The sequence below is a fragment of the Rhinichthys klamathensis genome, unplaced genomic scaffold (assembly GCF_029890125.1).
Source record: "Rhinichthys klamathensis goyatoka isolate OS25496 unplaced genomic scaffold, OSU_Roscu_1.1 h1tg000209l_1, whole genome shotgun sequence".
Taxonomy (NCBI): Eukaryota; Metazoa; Chordata; class Actinopteri; order Cypriniformes; family Leuciscidae; genus Rhinichthys; species Rhinichthys klamathensis.
This window is the reverse complement of record NW_026606734.1, coordinates 464,864-480,000: the sequence shown is the minus strand read 5'-3', so window position 1 is coordinate 480,000 and position 15,137 is coordinate 464,864. Positions and strand designations below refer to the sequence as shown.

Genomic DNA, 15,137 nt, shown 5'->3' with positions numbered 1-15,137 from the left:
ACATAAACTCGACGTGGCGGAGTTTAAATGACTGTTATTGCCTGCAAAAGGAAATATTTAGCCGGGTTTGGTCACAGTCAGATTTCGATTCTATAAGGTCACGGGGTGTCATTATGGCAATAACCCTTCCATACATGATGAACATATGGGAATATGCTTACTGACTACATGACCATATAAGCACACAGCATAGGCTACTGAACATAGTCACGTGGTTACCATGCATATGTACATAAAAATAATGAACATTTGAAGATCTACACATGTATAGGTTACAAAATATGAGTATATTGCTATATCATGCCTGGATACTGCACACACATTTCACATGTGTTTGTCATGAAGGTGTTTTTGCTTTCCAGTAAAAAATATCTATAAATTAATAGTCGTCATAATAGAGTAATAACTCAATTAAAATTAGTTCTGAACTTTATTACACAAATTAACAATGACTTAACCTTCAGATTTTTTGGGATTTTTAAAATAAACTTAATCAAATAAAAAAAGTGCTTCATCACTCTGAAAGATTTCCATTTTATTGTCATGTGTAATATATAATTGAATACAAGTAAAGGAGTAAAAAAAAAAGGGTTAGAAATAAAATTAACAAGTCTTTTCTTAAGTGTTATTCTCAGATGGCTTGTATAGGCTGTATTATATATTAATATGCCCTCATTTAAACGCATTATACCGTGCTCACATATTTTAGTTCTATATTTTTCCTCAGTCTTACGCTTCTTATTACTTTATAAAACTTTGAAAATAAAAGCTAAATGGGTCTGCATGAATCATAAATCATGAATCTAATCTGCATGAATCATAAGTGGCATCAAAAACGGTGTATTAAGAGCTCTTTCCATCCTTGACTTTGATGTATTGTACCATGACTACAGTATAGTAGGGCTGCTCGATTATGGCAGAAATCATAATCAATTATTAAATCATAAACAATTATTTTTGGGCAATGTTGAAATCCCGATTATTGTTGGGCGATATGATCAGTCTTATTTCACAATATGAGTTATTTTAAATATCAGTAAAACTTTGCATTTATTGATACTTCAGCCAAAACTAATATACTAGGTTAACTAATGTAGGAAAAATGTCCTCAAAACAATTGCAATTTCAAAGCAATACAATAAGAAACCAATTATAGACCAATAACAGAACTAAAATACAAATTAAATAAACAGTTTTAAGTTTATTTTTTAGGAATATGTGCTAATAGCGGTATTCAGATAAGTAATAGCCTACAGCAAAAATATGAATAATCAAATGTAAAATAACACTGGAGTCTTACTGCACACATTCAATATAGATTAATCCTTATTAAAGCTACTGAAGTTAATCAGTCAAGATCAGTGAGTGATTTTCTTTTGTCATTTGTTGTTTGATTATCACTAATGACGGACAGCAGCAGGTTTATTAGGCTGCTGTCACTTTAAGAGTGCATGCACGGATCCAATGTACTGTTACACGTTACAGTAACTACATATAACGTGTAACAAGGACACTGTCAAATAAAGTGTTTTTTATTATCATTGTACATCCAAAATGTGTTTTCTAAAGTTTTTGGTTATTTTAATGCACATTTAGTAAAATAGGGGATATTTTCAGGATATGACAGAGAACTTCATAATTATGACTTTTTATCTCATAAATTATATTTATGAGATAACAAGCCTAAAAATATGACTTTGTATTACGTTTTTTTTGTCATAACTTTGACTTTGTCATAATTATGATTTACAAAAGCATATTTTTTTGTCTTGTGTGCCGAAAATGTCTTTTATAGTTTATCTATGTAAACATGTTAAAAGATGATTAAAAAAAAACGTGCCTCGACACCTTGCATTTTGAGGTATTTATATTTTAAACAAAGAAAAACAATGTTTCTAATACTGTATTATGACACAACATCAAATAAAGGATTACTGTGCATGTTCTGGCATTTATTTCTTCATACCGTACATTACGCTCCCGCCTCGAGTGCGAGTGCGATTAATAAATGTATACATGCCGTTCTCGTCTTCAGTGTCCGATTAATGGATGAAATGGCTAGTTCTGAGCGTGTGTGTGTTGCAGGTGTCGTATGTGATCAGAGACGAGGTGGAGAAATATAATCGTAATGGAGTCAACGCACTACAGCTGGACCCAGCTCTTAACCGGCTCTTCACCGCCGGACGAGACTCCATCATCAGGATATGGAGCGTCAACCAGCACAAGGTAGACCTGTCGATCATGTGACCTCAAAGCTGAGAGGTGACGTGACGTCACTGCTCTTTCCTGCGCGTCTCGGTTTCAAAAAAGACATCTTTTCCATCAGCACCTGACCAATTCATTCTAGCACTTACCTTTTCTATTCTATACGATTCTATTCTTTTTGTTTTTCTGATTTAAAACTAATTTAGTAAGATTATGACTGAAAAGATTTTGGATTTTTTTTTATCATATGTTCATTTTAAAAAAGAATGTTTAATATGACTTGTTGTGTTTGTTTGCCTGGTTTCATTGTATTTATATGATATTTGTATTTTTGTAATTTAATTTTTGCCATGAAAATAGCCTTAGATACGGAGCCCCTAAAGGGCCCTTTGCAAAAATAAAAATATACAGACTTTCATGTGAGCACTATCGCGTGCGCATGTTTCTCGTGAGCATGTGAAAGTCTGTATATTTTTATTTTTGCAAAGGTCCCTTTAGGGCCGGGCTATTCAATTGGCGGCCCCAGGGCCGGGTCCGGCCCCTGAGGGGTTTTGTACCGGCGTAATTTGCGGCTGGGACGGGTGGGACATGTCCCCACCACTTTTAGCTAAGGTCAATATTGTCCCCCACCACTTTTGAAACATCTCGCGGCACAAATGTACCAATACAAATAAATAAAACATCTACAGTTAACTAGCAGAGCATCCATTTTGTTCGTTTGTTAAATAAGAGGCGAAATAAGCGCTGAAATGTGTTGTTTTTGAAATCAAGTGCTCATTGTCGCTTCGATCAATGGCGTGGAGACTGTGTTCTGGTGTGACTCGCGCACATGTGACACGCATGGCAAAAGCTCTGCCACTGGACCATTAAAATACACACTTAAAATAGTCGGATCTGTGTATTTATTCACGTGAAAATACTAACACCATATATTAGACCTCATTAAACGACAAATTAAACCCAATGTACTATTTAAATCGATTGCTGGACATCGTAATGTTATTGTACATACATCTGATTTATGAATTAGCATTGTGTTAGCAATGTCCCACCCACTTTTTAAAACAAAGTGGCCCCTTATTTTGCCTCAGTTTCATGAACTGCTCCCAATCCCAAATGAATTGAATAGCCTTGCTTTAGGGGCTCTGTACTTAGATGCTGACATGGCATTAAATAAAACTATCTATCTGTATCTATATATCTGATCAAAAAAAAACTTGCTTTGTGTATTGTGCTCGACTAACTGAGACTTGTTACAGCACTTTGCCCTCTTGCTGGTCTGATTGCTTCTCCTGTTCTCCTCAATTGTAAGTCGCTTTGGATAAAAGCGTCTGCTGAATGATGAAATGTAAATGTCTTGCAGCAGGATCCGTACATTGCATCAATGGAGCACCACACAGACTGGGTCAATGACATCGTCCTGTGCTGCAACGGGAAAACACGTGAGTGTCTGACAAGCGCAGGGCCGTTGTTGTGTGTGTACGGCACAGATGTGTGTGTGTACGGCACAGATGTGTGTGTGTACGGCACAGATATACATGTGTCTGTTGTCTCTACAGTGATCTCGGCGTCATCAGACACCACAGTGAAGGTCTGGAACGCACACAAGGGCTTCTGCATGTCAACGCTGCGAACGCACAAGGTACTGTCATGTGACTAATGACTCCAGAGCTGCAGGAAAAGAACACGCTTCATCACTAGTGAATATCCTGAGCTGTTTAAATGCAGATGATTTTTGAATTATTTAATGTGAGAAACCCTCGAGATCCAAGAAAAACTGCTTCCTTATCGTATAGATATCCGGTAACACTTTACAATAAGGTTCATGAGTTATTCACTAACAATGAACTGCACTTCTACAGCATTTATTAATCTTAGTTAATATTCATTTCAACATGTACTACTACATTATTAAAATCAAAGGTTGTATTTGTTAACATTAGTTAATGCACTGTTAACTAACATGAACAGCTGTATTTTTATTAACTAACATTAGCAAAGATTAATAAACACTGTAACAAATGTATTGCTCAATGTTAGTTAATACAGTAACTAATGAACCTTATTGTAAAGTGTTACCAGATATCCTTAATTGTTTATCCTGAAGATTGTTTTATTTCTGCCGTTCAAAAGTTTGGGATCTGTACGATTTTTAATGCTTTTAAAAGAAGTCTCTTCTGCTCACCCAGGCTGGATTTATTTGATTAAAAATACAACAACAACAATAAAAAAAAACAGTAATATTGTTAAATATTATGTCAATTTAAAATATTTGAATAGAAATATATGTCAGTTTTCTATTTGAATATATTTTAAAATGTAATTTATTCCTGTGATGAAAGCTGAATCTTCAGTGTCACATGATCCTTCTGAAATCAGTATAATATGATGATTTGATGCTCAAAAAACATTCATTATTATTATCAATGTTGAAACATGTAAAAAAAAATTCTCAGGATTCTTTGATGAATAGAAAGTTCTATTTCATTTGTTTCAAATAAAATCTTTTGTAACATTATAAATGTCTTTACTGTCACTTTTGATCAATTCAATGCATCATTGCTGAATAACAGTATTGATTTATTTTATTAATATTTCTTACGGACCCCAAACATTTGAACGGTAGTGTATAATGTTACAAAAGCTTTCTATTAAGATAAATGCTGTTCTTTTGAACTTTCTATTCATCAAAGAATCCTGAAAAAAAACATTCATTCAACATTGATAATAATAATATACGTTTCTTGAGCATCAGATCATCATATTAGAGTGATTTCTGCAGGATCATGTGACACTGAAGACTGGAGTAATGATGCTTTGATCACAGGAATAAATTACACTTTACTATATATTCACATAAAAAACAGCTATTTTAAATTGTAATAATATTTCACAATGAAACAACGTGTGCACTGTATCTGGTGTTCTACTTTCAATAATTTGAATACTTTTTTGATTAGTATTTGTGTGTGTGTTTATGTAGGACTATGTGAAAGCACTGGCGTATGCTAAAGACAAAGAGCTGGTGGCTTCGGCCGGGCTGGACCGACAGATCTTCCTCTGGGACGTGAACACACTCACAGCACTGACCGCATCCAATAACACTGTCACTAGTGAGTTCTCAATTACTCTGATTCAAATTACAGGGCGACTGATATTGATTTTTGGCTCAATAACAATACAGATTATTATATTTAAAGTCCCCCTGTAGTCAGTCATTGCATCCCTTAAAACTCATCTTTGATCACCAAAATTACATATTTAAGCATTTTGTCCTTGATATAAAATATCTTGAATGTAACTCGACACCCGTGCCTCATTTAGTATGCGCGGGTCTATGAATATGCAAATGAGCCTCCACTCACTCCCTCAGCTCAGAGATCCACTGGTTGACGATCACACGTTGATCTGATTGGTTACAAGGTCGTTTGTGACGTCAGAAACACCAGCGATTTCAAACCGTGTTTTTGAGACTGTCTTTGGTTCACTGCAGTTTTAAGCAGAAAATACTCAGCAATGCTGTCGACTTATGAACTTACACATGGTGTGTCTTAAAGCAGATTAAAAACACCACATAGACACATAAACAACATTAAAAGCTGGATTCTCACCACAGGGGGACTTTAAGTGTCTAATAACTGATGCAGAACAATAAAAAAAAATAGACTTTTTGATATTATAATGGTGGTAACACTTTACAATAAGGTCTTATTTGTTAACATTAGTTAATGCATTAGCTAATAATGAACAGTATGTGTTTTACAGCATGAATTAACCTTTGCTAATGTTAGTTAATACAAATGTTATACATTGTTTGTTCATGTTATGCCGCTTCCAAACCGTTCTTTATCAAATGAAACCTTATTGTAAAGTGTTATGACTAAATGATCATTTATTGGTCTATTGCAGTGGTTTTCAACCTGTGGGCCGCGACGATATTGCAAGGGGGCGCCATTTACTATTAATTAAAAATAATAATTTTGTTATGTAAAACTGTCTAATTACATATAATAGTTAAAAATATAATGAAATAACCAAAAATAACTGTTACTGTGTTCACTATTTACGCTCGCTGTTCGGTTGTGTTAAGAATAAACCACCAATACTTTTGCTGCATACTGTAGGCAACAACAGATTTAAACATGGATGAATGGTTATCAACAGGGTCGCTGAAAAGGACAAATGCAGATGTTTCTTCATCTACAAGTAAGGATAAATCTTCAGCAATGCCTGACATCAAAAAGACTAAAAATAAAGCTAGACCAAGAAAATACAGTAGTGACTAGCTAGCGGTAGCACATGTGTGGGAGAACAAACAGCCATGTTGCTTTATATTATTTAGCTTATTTTAGCTTTACACATTATTTTTCCGGAGCTTTACGCCAAGCCTGATCTCCGTTTGCAACAGTGTTTCGTACATGCTTAACAATACCAATCTTTGCATTAGCTGAGTCAGGAAGATGTCCGTTGTTGGTCTCTTAGCACCCTCAGTTAAAGCTGTAGTAATAGGATTTTGGTTTTTGTGTTTGCACTGCGGAGAGCGTCAAATGGTGCTATTTACAACGTGCTTTTGCAGGGTTGAGCAGTGTAGCCAATCACAGACATATCTGTTGATTCCTTCAATGCAACGGCCAATCAGAGGAGTTTAAGTTAGACAAGTTAGTCCACTCATCACTCAAAACGCCAGAGTTTTTTTGTTTGTGAATCCTCTCATTTTAACAAACACAGTGTAGACAGCATTTTTGCCATGAAATGTATTGTGCAGTGTAGACAGCATCATTGATTAAAGGGATAGTTCACCCAAAAAGGAAAATTGTCATTTACTCACCCTCAAGTTGTTCCAAACCTGTATAAGTTTCTTTATTCTGTTGAATACAAAAGATATTTTGAATAATGTTTGTAACCAAACGGTTGTTCCGCACCATTGACTTCCATAGTATGAAAAAATAAAAATACTATAGAAAGTCAATTGTGCCCCACAACTGTTTGGTTACAAACAGGGTCTAACATGAACACTCGCCAAGCGGCAAATGCGAGTAAAAATCTGTGTTGGCAAGTATAAAACGGTAAACAAACATGAAGGACGCTCAGGACAGTTACAGGCCGACGCCATAAAAGTTTAAAGGAGACTTCCGGTATTTAGCACTTTGAGTCTATTTTCTAGTTTGTTTTGGATGAAATTTTGTCTCTTTTTGACTCGCCTTTGACCGCTTCAGAGTGGCTGTCTACGGGCATGCACAAACCTGTCCTTAACCCTTTAGAACCTCAAGCTAAAATAGGTGTTTTTAACACATTTTGATTTTTTGACTGCAAAATTCTAAAATAATGTGCTATCTTCATGTGCAAGGTGTCATCTTTTTCAGAAAAAGATTAGCTTTCAACAAATTACAGTTATTGACCATTATTGTGTGTGGTGAGTTTGTAAATAGAATTTAAATAGACAAAAAAATTGAAAAACGAGAATACTTTTTCTGATTTTTATTTAGAAAAACCCCCAGAAAAATCACAAACGAAAGGAACTAACACTTTAAAGTTGAAAAATGAAGTATAATACATCAGATACAAGTCTTTTTTGTGACATTGGGTTGCACAGTTTTCATTTAGGACACTTCTTTTCATACACTCACACATACAAATGCGTCCATTCATAGGCACATGCACACACCACATGTAAAGATACGTGAAAGAGTAACGGCCATCCGCCTCCCAAGTTTCATTAAAAATCATCCCAATCCCCTCTTCTGCTGTCTACCACTTCTTTCGCGATGTATTTGTTCGTTTCTTTTACTATTTTATGCAATCCAAAACACTCTAACCTGCCGCGCTTCGTATCTCTCTGCTCAAATCCTTCCTTCCCGCTCTGCCAGAAAGCTGCTGTCATTTGCTGACGGAATTACCGTAATAAGCCGTATATTGGCGAAAAGCGCATGTTGTCTACTGTCAGGGGCAATTTGAATGGTTTTGATAGTGCGAACGGTTGAAGAGTTACGGTAGCTGCTACAATGAATACAGCTTGCTGGTCTGTGTCGGCGACGACACAGCCGGTTCTAAAGGGTTAAAGCAACCCTTAACGTTCGTTTTCAAAACTGTGTGGTGTTCGTTGATGTTCCAAAACAAGTAGTGTAGCGAAATACAGTTTCTGTCGTGTTTTATTTGGCATTTTGTAAAATCGCATTGATTTCTGTTGGAGGACTCATTTCTCGTTGATATTACTGCGCTACCATCAAGTGGTCGGGAGTGTGCTAACGCTTCAGACTCAAATATCGAGCGGAAGTTTATACGCGGTTGTGAGGTATCTGAAAAAATAGTATAACACGGATTGAAATCATACGTTGCGCCGATATATTTGTTTTTAATCATCAACGAACACCACTAACCACTCGGTGAGTTTCACAGTTTTGAAAACGAATTTTTTGTCAATTTCTGTCCACCACTCTAGTTCATCCAAAACAAAAAAGAAAATAGACCCAAAGTGCTAAATACCAGAATTATCCTTTAAGCCATGGCAATATAAAGATGCAAGCGCAAGAAGACACAAAAGAGAACTCGATTCATTATTTACACGCTGCGAGGGAAGTTTTATGTGCGTAAGCGACATCGCGCAAATACTGAAATGAGTTCTCTCTCGCTTTGTCTTCCACGTGAACGGACAATTTCACAAAAAAAATACTCGTCTCGGCATTATCCTAGTAAACAGAGCCGGTTAAGGCTCAAGTGAATGTAAACAGTAAGGAAAGACAACACGTGTATCAGTATATTAGATCCGTGCATTCACTCTTAAAGTGACAGCAGCCTAATATTTCTCCTGCTTTCTGATTTTAATGTTAATCAAACAACAAAGGACAAAGAAAAAATCATTCTCTGCTCTTGACTGAATAACTTCTGTAAGTTTAATAAGAATTGATCTATGTTTGATTTATACAGAGAAGACTATCTAGTGTTTTACATTTGATTACTTTATTCGATGTCTCGTCCTGAAAACTACTGTTACTTGTCTTTAATAATGTTTTAAATGTATATCAGTTAGGCTAGTAGTTTTAGATGTGGCATTGAAATTGGAATAGAGAATTGAGAATTTTCACTGGTATCTAAAATTTTGGTTTCGTGGCCATTTAACAAATGTTTAAGGCTAGTAAATGTTCTCAAAGTCACCGGCCATTGGCAGGTGTGGCAAAAAGTTAGTTTTAGTTGCTTACAAATATTTGTCATAATATCTTTCTTTGTGTTCAGCAGAACCAAAGACATTTATACAGGTTTGGAACAACTTGAGGGTAAATTATGACAATTTAAATTTTTGGGTGAACTATCCTTCAAAATTGCAATGATTGGCAGTGATCATAGGAATGGACGGGACAAAAGTCTGATATTTCTGCATGAAGGCTAGAGCAGCCGATTTGATTCTGGGCTCGATAACCCATTATCTCTATTTTCTGACAAAAATAGTCGGGTCCGTTTAAAAATTATTGCAGTGGGCCGCGGAAACTTGCGTGTTTGGTTGTGTGGGCCGCGAGTTGGAAAAGGTTGGGAACCACTGGTCTATTGCATTCACAATCCAAAAAAATAGTTACTTTACACTTTTGTTTGGTGCCTTTTATCAGTAGACCCAAAATATGTATTAAAGAATCACTGAATCCTGAATTTAAGTTTGTGTTTAAAGATAAATCTTTCTTTATGCTCTACAGCGTCTTCTCTCAGCGGGAACAAGGACTCCATCTACAGTTTGGCCATGAATCAGATGGGGACGGTTATAGTGTCGGGATCCACTGAAAAGGTTTGACATTTCATTCCTGAGTGACATAATCTTAGTGATCAATCTCATTTCTGCCATGCATTTTTGGTTAACATTATTGTTATGGAGACTTGATTACATTTTCAGTCTTTTTTGATCAGGGACATATTAAAAGAGTAAATAAAGTTAGTTTCATTTCAGTATGTATAGAATGATACATCTGGGTTGTACAGATGCAATAATAAATCAATATATTGTTTTTTATTCTTCTTTTTCTCACAATATTGCCTGAATTCTTCAGGTTCTTATGATATCTGTCATATATAACAACTGCCTGACGTTCTGAGTCTCTTTCTGATGCCGATAATTTCACATCGTCTTTATTTAATTGATTTGTTTTCCTCACTTCAGGTTCTGAGAGTGTGGGACCCGCGCACCTGTGCCAAACTAATGAAACTGAAGGGACATTCAGACAACGTCAAATCACTGCTGCTAAACAGAGATGGAACTCAGGTTAGATCAAGACTAAAATGTTTTCTTCAACTCCTCCTTATAATTGAGGTTAATATTTCAATAGTTTAACAACGCATGTTCAATCTTATTCACAACAATTATAAACGCCAATCTTAAGGGCCGTACACACCAGGACGAATCTCGTTATTCGCCAGCGTTTTTCAACGCGATTTTTGTGTTCACACCCAAGCGAATTCGGCTGACGATGAGCCGAGTGAACATGCAAATTCATTCCCTGACATTAGATGGCGCTTAATGTAAAACAGAAATACCCCGGTACACAAGGTGGCGCTGCGCAACTTTACGCTTCTGACACTCGCTTGTCACTCAGACGAAGAGAGCAAGTATTTACGGTATTTACGTGCTTGTCATATAGTTCTTTGTTCCGACACCAACGAGACCAGCAGCTCTACATTCATCTTGCCTTGCATCTTCCTCGTCTTATTTCTTCCCGGCAGTGTAGACGCTACTTGGCGTATATCTTCTTCGCCGTTACGTGTGTGTGCTCGGCAATACCGTTTTGTGTTTGAGCGCCCCCAAGTTGTGTTTTACTGTAACTTCAGAAGCTCCAAACACGTCAGCAAAAGCGCCAATCTCATTGGTCGGATAGTTTTTGAAGTGGCGCGTCAAACCAAAAAAACGAACCCGAGGCGTTTAAAAAAAAAAAAATGGCGCTTTTACGCGTGGCGTTTTTTGCGTCGGTGTGCACTCACATTGGCGCCCTTTGTTTAGTCACGAGGCGTTAAACGTCGGCGAATATCGCGCGTGAATTTCGTCCCGATGTGAACAGGCCTTTAGGGGCAGATTTACTAAACTGGACAAATTAGCGCGAGTGTAATTCCTCAAATGCGCCGAAAGGAGTGGCAGCTTTTGCGCGTGATCTACTGCTCTAACACAGACGCAGTCATTTACATAATGAACAACGCAATCTACCAAATTAGCATTGGGACCACGGATAACGCAGGTAAAAATGCGGACTGTGAAATCCCAGCTAAAGAAGCCACAGTACGTTGAAAAGAGCCAGAGGACACAAAATTGCGTGACTCCTAGTTGAGGGTTCCAAGTCGTCTTTTATTTCCTGCAGCAAATTAATAATAACATGGCTTGGCAAATGATATGTTTGGATAACGTCTTCCTCCTGGCATTCCAACGAAATTAATACGAGTGGAAAAATATTTCTACTTCTACCACGTGCTCTCTGTTCTCTGCAGGGTCTCCTCCTAGCAGCAACAATTGCAGCCATGTTGCAGAATGGGTTAAGACATGCTTTTTGCTGCGTTAAATAATGGCACATATATCAGTAAATTGACTAGTGCAAACATTAGTAAATTCTAGGCCTGTCAGTTAAACGCGTTATTAACGGCGTTAACGCAAACCCATTTTAACGGCGTCAATTTTTTTATCGCGCGATTAACGGTCTTTTTGGCCTAGCAAACTTTGTAGTTTTTTTCACATGCTTTTGCAACAGGACGCGGCGCTGCGCTATGAAACCCATTCATTTCAATGAATTTCACACTTGTTTGTGTCTGCGAGCCGGCCAAATAGTTTGCACAAAGCAAGCCGAATAAAAAACCTTTGCACAAAGCAAGCCGATCCACTTTTCCATGTTGATAAGAGCATTAAAATGAGAAAAAATGAGACAAAAAGAAATCAAGAGACATTTAGAATAGATAAAAATGTGCGATTAATCGTGAGTTAACTATTTTAATCGTTTGACAGCACTAGTAAATTCATTTCAATACTCTCCCATAATTTTTTGCGTTTGAAAGGGAAACTCCTACAAATGCATGCAATAAGGTCAGCCGCAAAAACACACCTTTTCAGCGCTAATTTTGCAGTGCGTGTCTTTAGTGAATCCTGACGGTAGTTCATTAACGCCGACAGAGGGTTTGCGCTGGCACAAGCGGTTAGTAAATCTGGCCCTTGTTCTTGTTGACTGGAGAAGTGATTAAAACTACTAGTCCTGTGGTGCGTTCAAGTCCTCCTGGGAAGTTTGTGTGAAGTCGTGTTTACTTTCGTCGGAGTAAGATGGCGGTGTACTTTATCTTAATTACACAAAAATACAGCAAGATTCTTAAACTCTGGTTCTAGAAAATGAAGAACAAAGAAATGTGCATCAGGTGTACTTTGTTTTTTTATGTTTTTAATTAATTTATGAAGCCACTGCAATCGTTATCGTTGCATATTTCATTGTCATATTATAATGACATCATATTCTGTGCAGGTATTCTTCGCTGTAAAGTCTAGCAAGAGTCATACGCATCACACACATGACCAGCGTCAGCCAATAGTGAGCCTGCGTGTGACGTACACCAGAAGCGCTGCGCTGTTACACTACGTGAACTCACTCGAGGCCCACAGAGAAGGAAATGAATAGTGGAATAAAGTATTCTCGTCGCTTGATAAACTTAAGGTTGAGCCACTGTCGTCACTCGGACTATTTTAACGATGTCTTTAATAACTTTTCTGGGCCGGCAAGTTTCGATCACCTATGGAGGAGTGATCCAGCTCTCAGATTTAATCAGAAATATCTTAATGTGTGTTCAGAAGATGAAGGAAAGTCTTACGGGGTTGAACAACATGAGGGAGAGTCATTACTGACAGAGTAGGGCTGGACGATTTTGGCTAAAATCATAATCGCGATTAATCGAACAAGTTACCTCGATTACGATTATTGAACGATTATTTTAATTTTTTTTCTTTCTCATGTCACTGGCAAGGCTTATACTGTAAATATGTTCACGGTTATTTTTTCTAATGAAAGAGTGCATAATCCTATCTTTGTGATTCTAAAATAAGGAAACACACAGATAGCTTTTAATGCTTATTTTTTTAATATTTCAAACAATTGAATCAAACAAAGCATACAATGCTTGAAATAAAAACGTCTTCTAAAAAAGTCATTAAAGGAGAACGCCGGCGCAAAATGAACCTTTGGTCTAATTACACATTGTTACCTAGTCAACCGTTATCTGAGATTTGTTTTCATGATTATCGAATGTAAATAGTTTTATCTCTACAAACAGTTTAGCCTATAAAGCTAGTATAACGCTAGTATATTGGGCATAGTGTAACGACAAATAAAAATCGCTTGTTAATACCACTAACAAGGCTCAAAATAGCCCCACACTAACACGGTAGCATAATGAGGGTCCCTACCTTCAAACCGAAGCATTGAGAACTTTGTCAGTGTCCAGACAGTTTAATAAGAAGATATTTTAAACATACAGTCAACTTCACGTATACAGACAGGAGCCATCTTTGGAATACAGTCTCTACCAGTCGATGTACGAACGCCGATCCAAGCCTGCTGTTCGCACTCACCTTATCACAACTCATAGCTCGTTCACATTCTCACCAGCGCACTTGGATCGGGGTTCGTAGATCGACTGGTAGAGACTGTATTCCAAAGATGGCTCCTGCCTGTATACGCGAAGTTGACTGTATGTTTAAAATATCTTGTTATTAAACTGTCTGGACACTGACAAAGTTCTCAATGCTTCGGTTTGAAGGCAGGGACCCTCATTATGCTAGCGTGTTAGTGTGGGGCTATTTTGAGCCTTGTTAGTGGTATTAACAAGCGATTTTTATTTGTCATTACACTATGCCCAATCAGTGTTGGGCAGTAACGCGTTACTAGTAACGCGTTACTGTAACGCAGTTACTTTTGACAGTAACTAATACTGTAACGCATTACTTTTTAAATAAAGTAACTCCGTTATCGTTACCATATGGTGCGTTGTCCGTTACTTTTTTAAATTAATTAGTTGCTGGAGCGGCTGAGAAGTGTGCGCTGTTACACAGTACGAGATCACTGAAGAGACTGCTAGCATTATACAGAGCGAGAGGACACATAAACTCACTGGCTGAGTTGTTTACGTTAACACGTGAGGCAGCGCGAGCACGGAGATTACAAGCTGCACGGAGAGCGCTGAGCACTTCAGATGCGCATTTAAAACACAGACAGCGAAACGGTATGAATACAGAACACTAAAGTACACATTGCCATAACATTATAAAGTAATATTTTGTCTAGATGCTGCATCAACAGAGAAAGAACAGAAGCTTGCCGTCGAGTCTGAGAGGAATAACATTAGTAACGGCTAACTTACCTCAAGCGATTAAAGCAATGTGACAAAAACACACGCAGACCTGACCCAGATGTTTTATGTCGCAATTGTTACCATCTATTTGCATTAGTTTATATCCAGCTGGTCACTGTTATGCATTCATTAGCCGGCGAAGTTGTATTTTTAAAGCTGACGTGATTGCTTACATTGATATGTTCATGCAGCGACATCAAGTTTCCTAATCAAGTGTTCTAAAATTTAAGCAAATAAAGTGAAAGACTATACATGTAATATATAGGTCTACATTTATGTAATTTTAATGCTCTGGCCTTTGCAGATATTTAAATATGGCCATCTTCTATAAGCTTGAATCATATAAAATGGTAACACTTTACAATGAGATTACAATTTTAGCATTAAATATGGTTAATAAATGTTGTAGAAGTATCATTCATTGTTAGTTTTTTAATTTCAACATTTACTTAATACATTTGAAATTGAGTTTAAATTGTTATTGTATCTGTTATTACCTTAGTTAATTAGCCTACTATGAACTAACAAGAATGATCAAGGTACAATTGTATTGCTCAAATATTCATTCATGCAGTAAAAACGTATTA

At 36.9% G+C, this 15,137-nt stretch overlaps 1 protein-coding gene across 4 annotated transcripts in view; it reads left to right on the top strand.

Moving 5' to 3' along the window:
• wdr48a (WD repeat domain 48a) overlaps positions 1 to 15,137 on the top strand; it is a 28,522-nt gene that overhangs the window by 382 nt on the left and 13,003 nt on the right. The window contains exons 2-8 of one of the 4 annotated variants that reach the window (XM_056263621.1): positions 2,086 to 2,226; positions 3,572 to 3,647; positions 3,765 to 3,847; positions 5,189 to 5,318; positions 6,370 to 6,411; positions 9,888 to 9,976; positions 10,346 to 10,447. In XM_056263621.1, coding sequence (XP_056119596.1) covers positions 2,086 to 2,226; positions 3,572 to 3,647; positions 3,765 to 3,847; positions 5,189 to 5,318; positions 6,370 to 6,411; positions 9,888 to 9,976; positions 10,346 to 10,447 — 663 coding nt within the window. Of the gene's footprint in view, positions 1 to 2,085; positions 2,227 to 3,568; positions 3,648 to 3,764; positions 3,848 to 5,188; positions 5,319 to 6,369; positions 6,412 to 9,887; positions 9,977 to 10,345; positions 10,448 to 15,137 lie in introns of all 4 variants that reach the window. The other 3 variants (XM_056263620.1, XM_056263623.1, XM_056263622.1) reach the window with 3 other exon arrangements.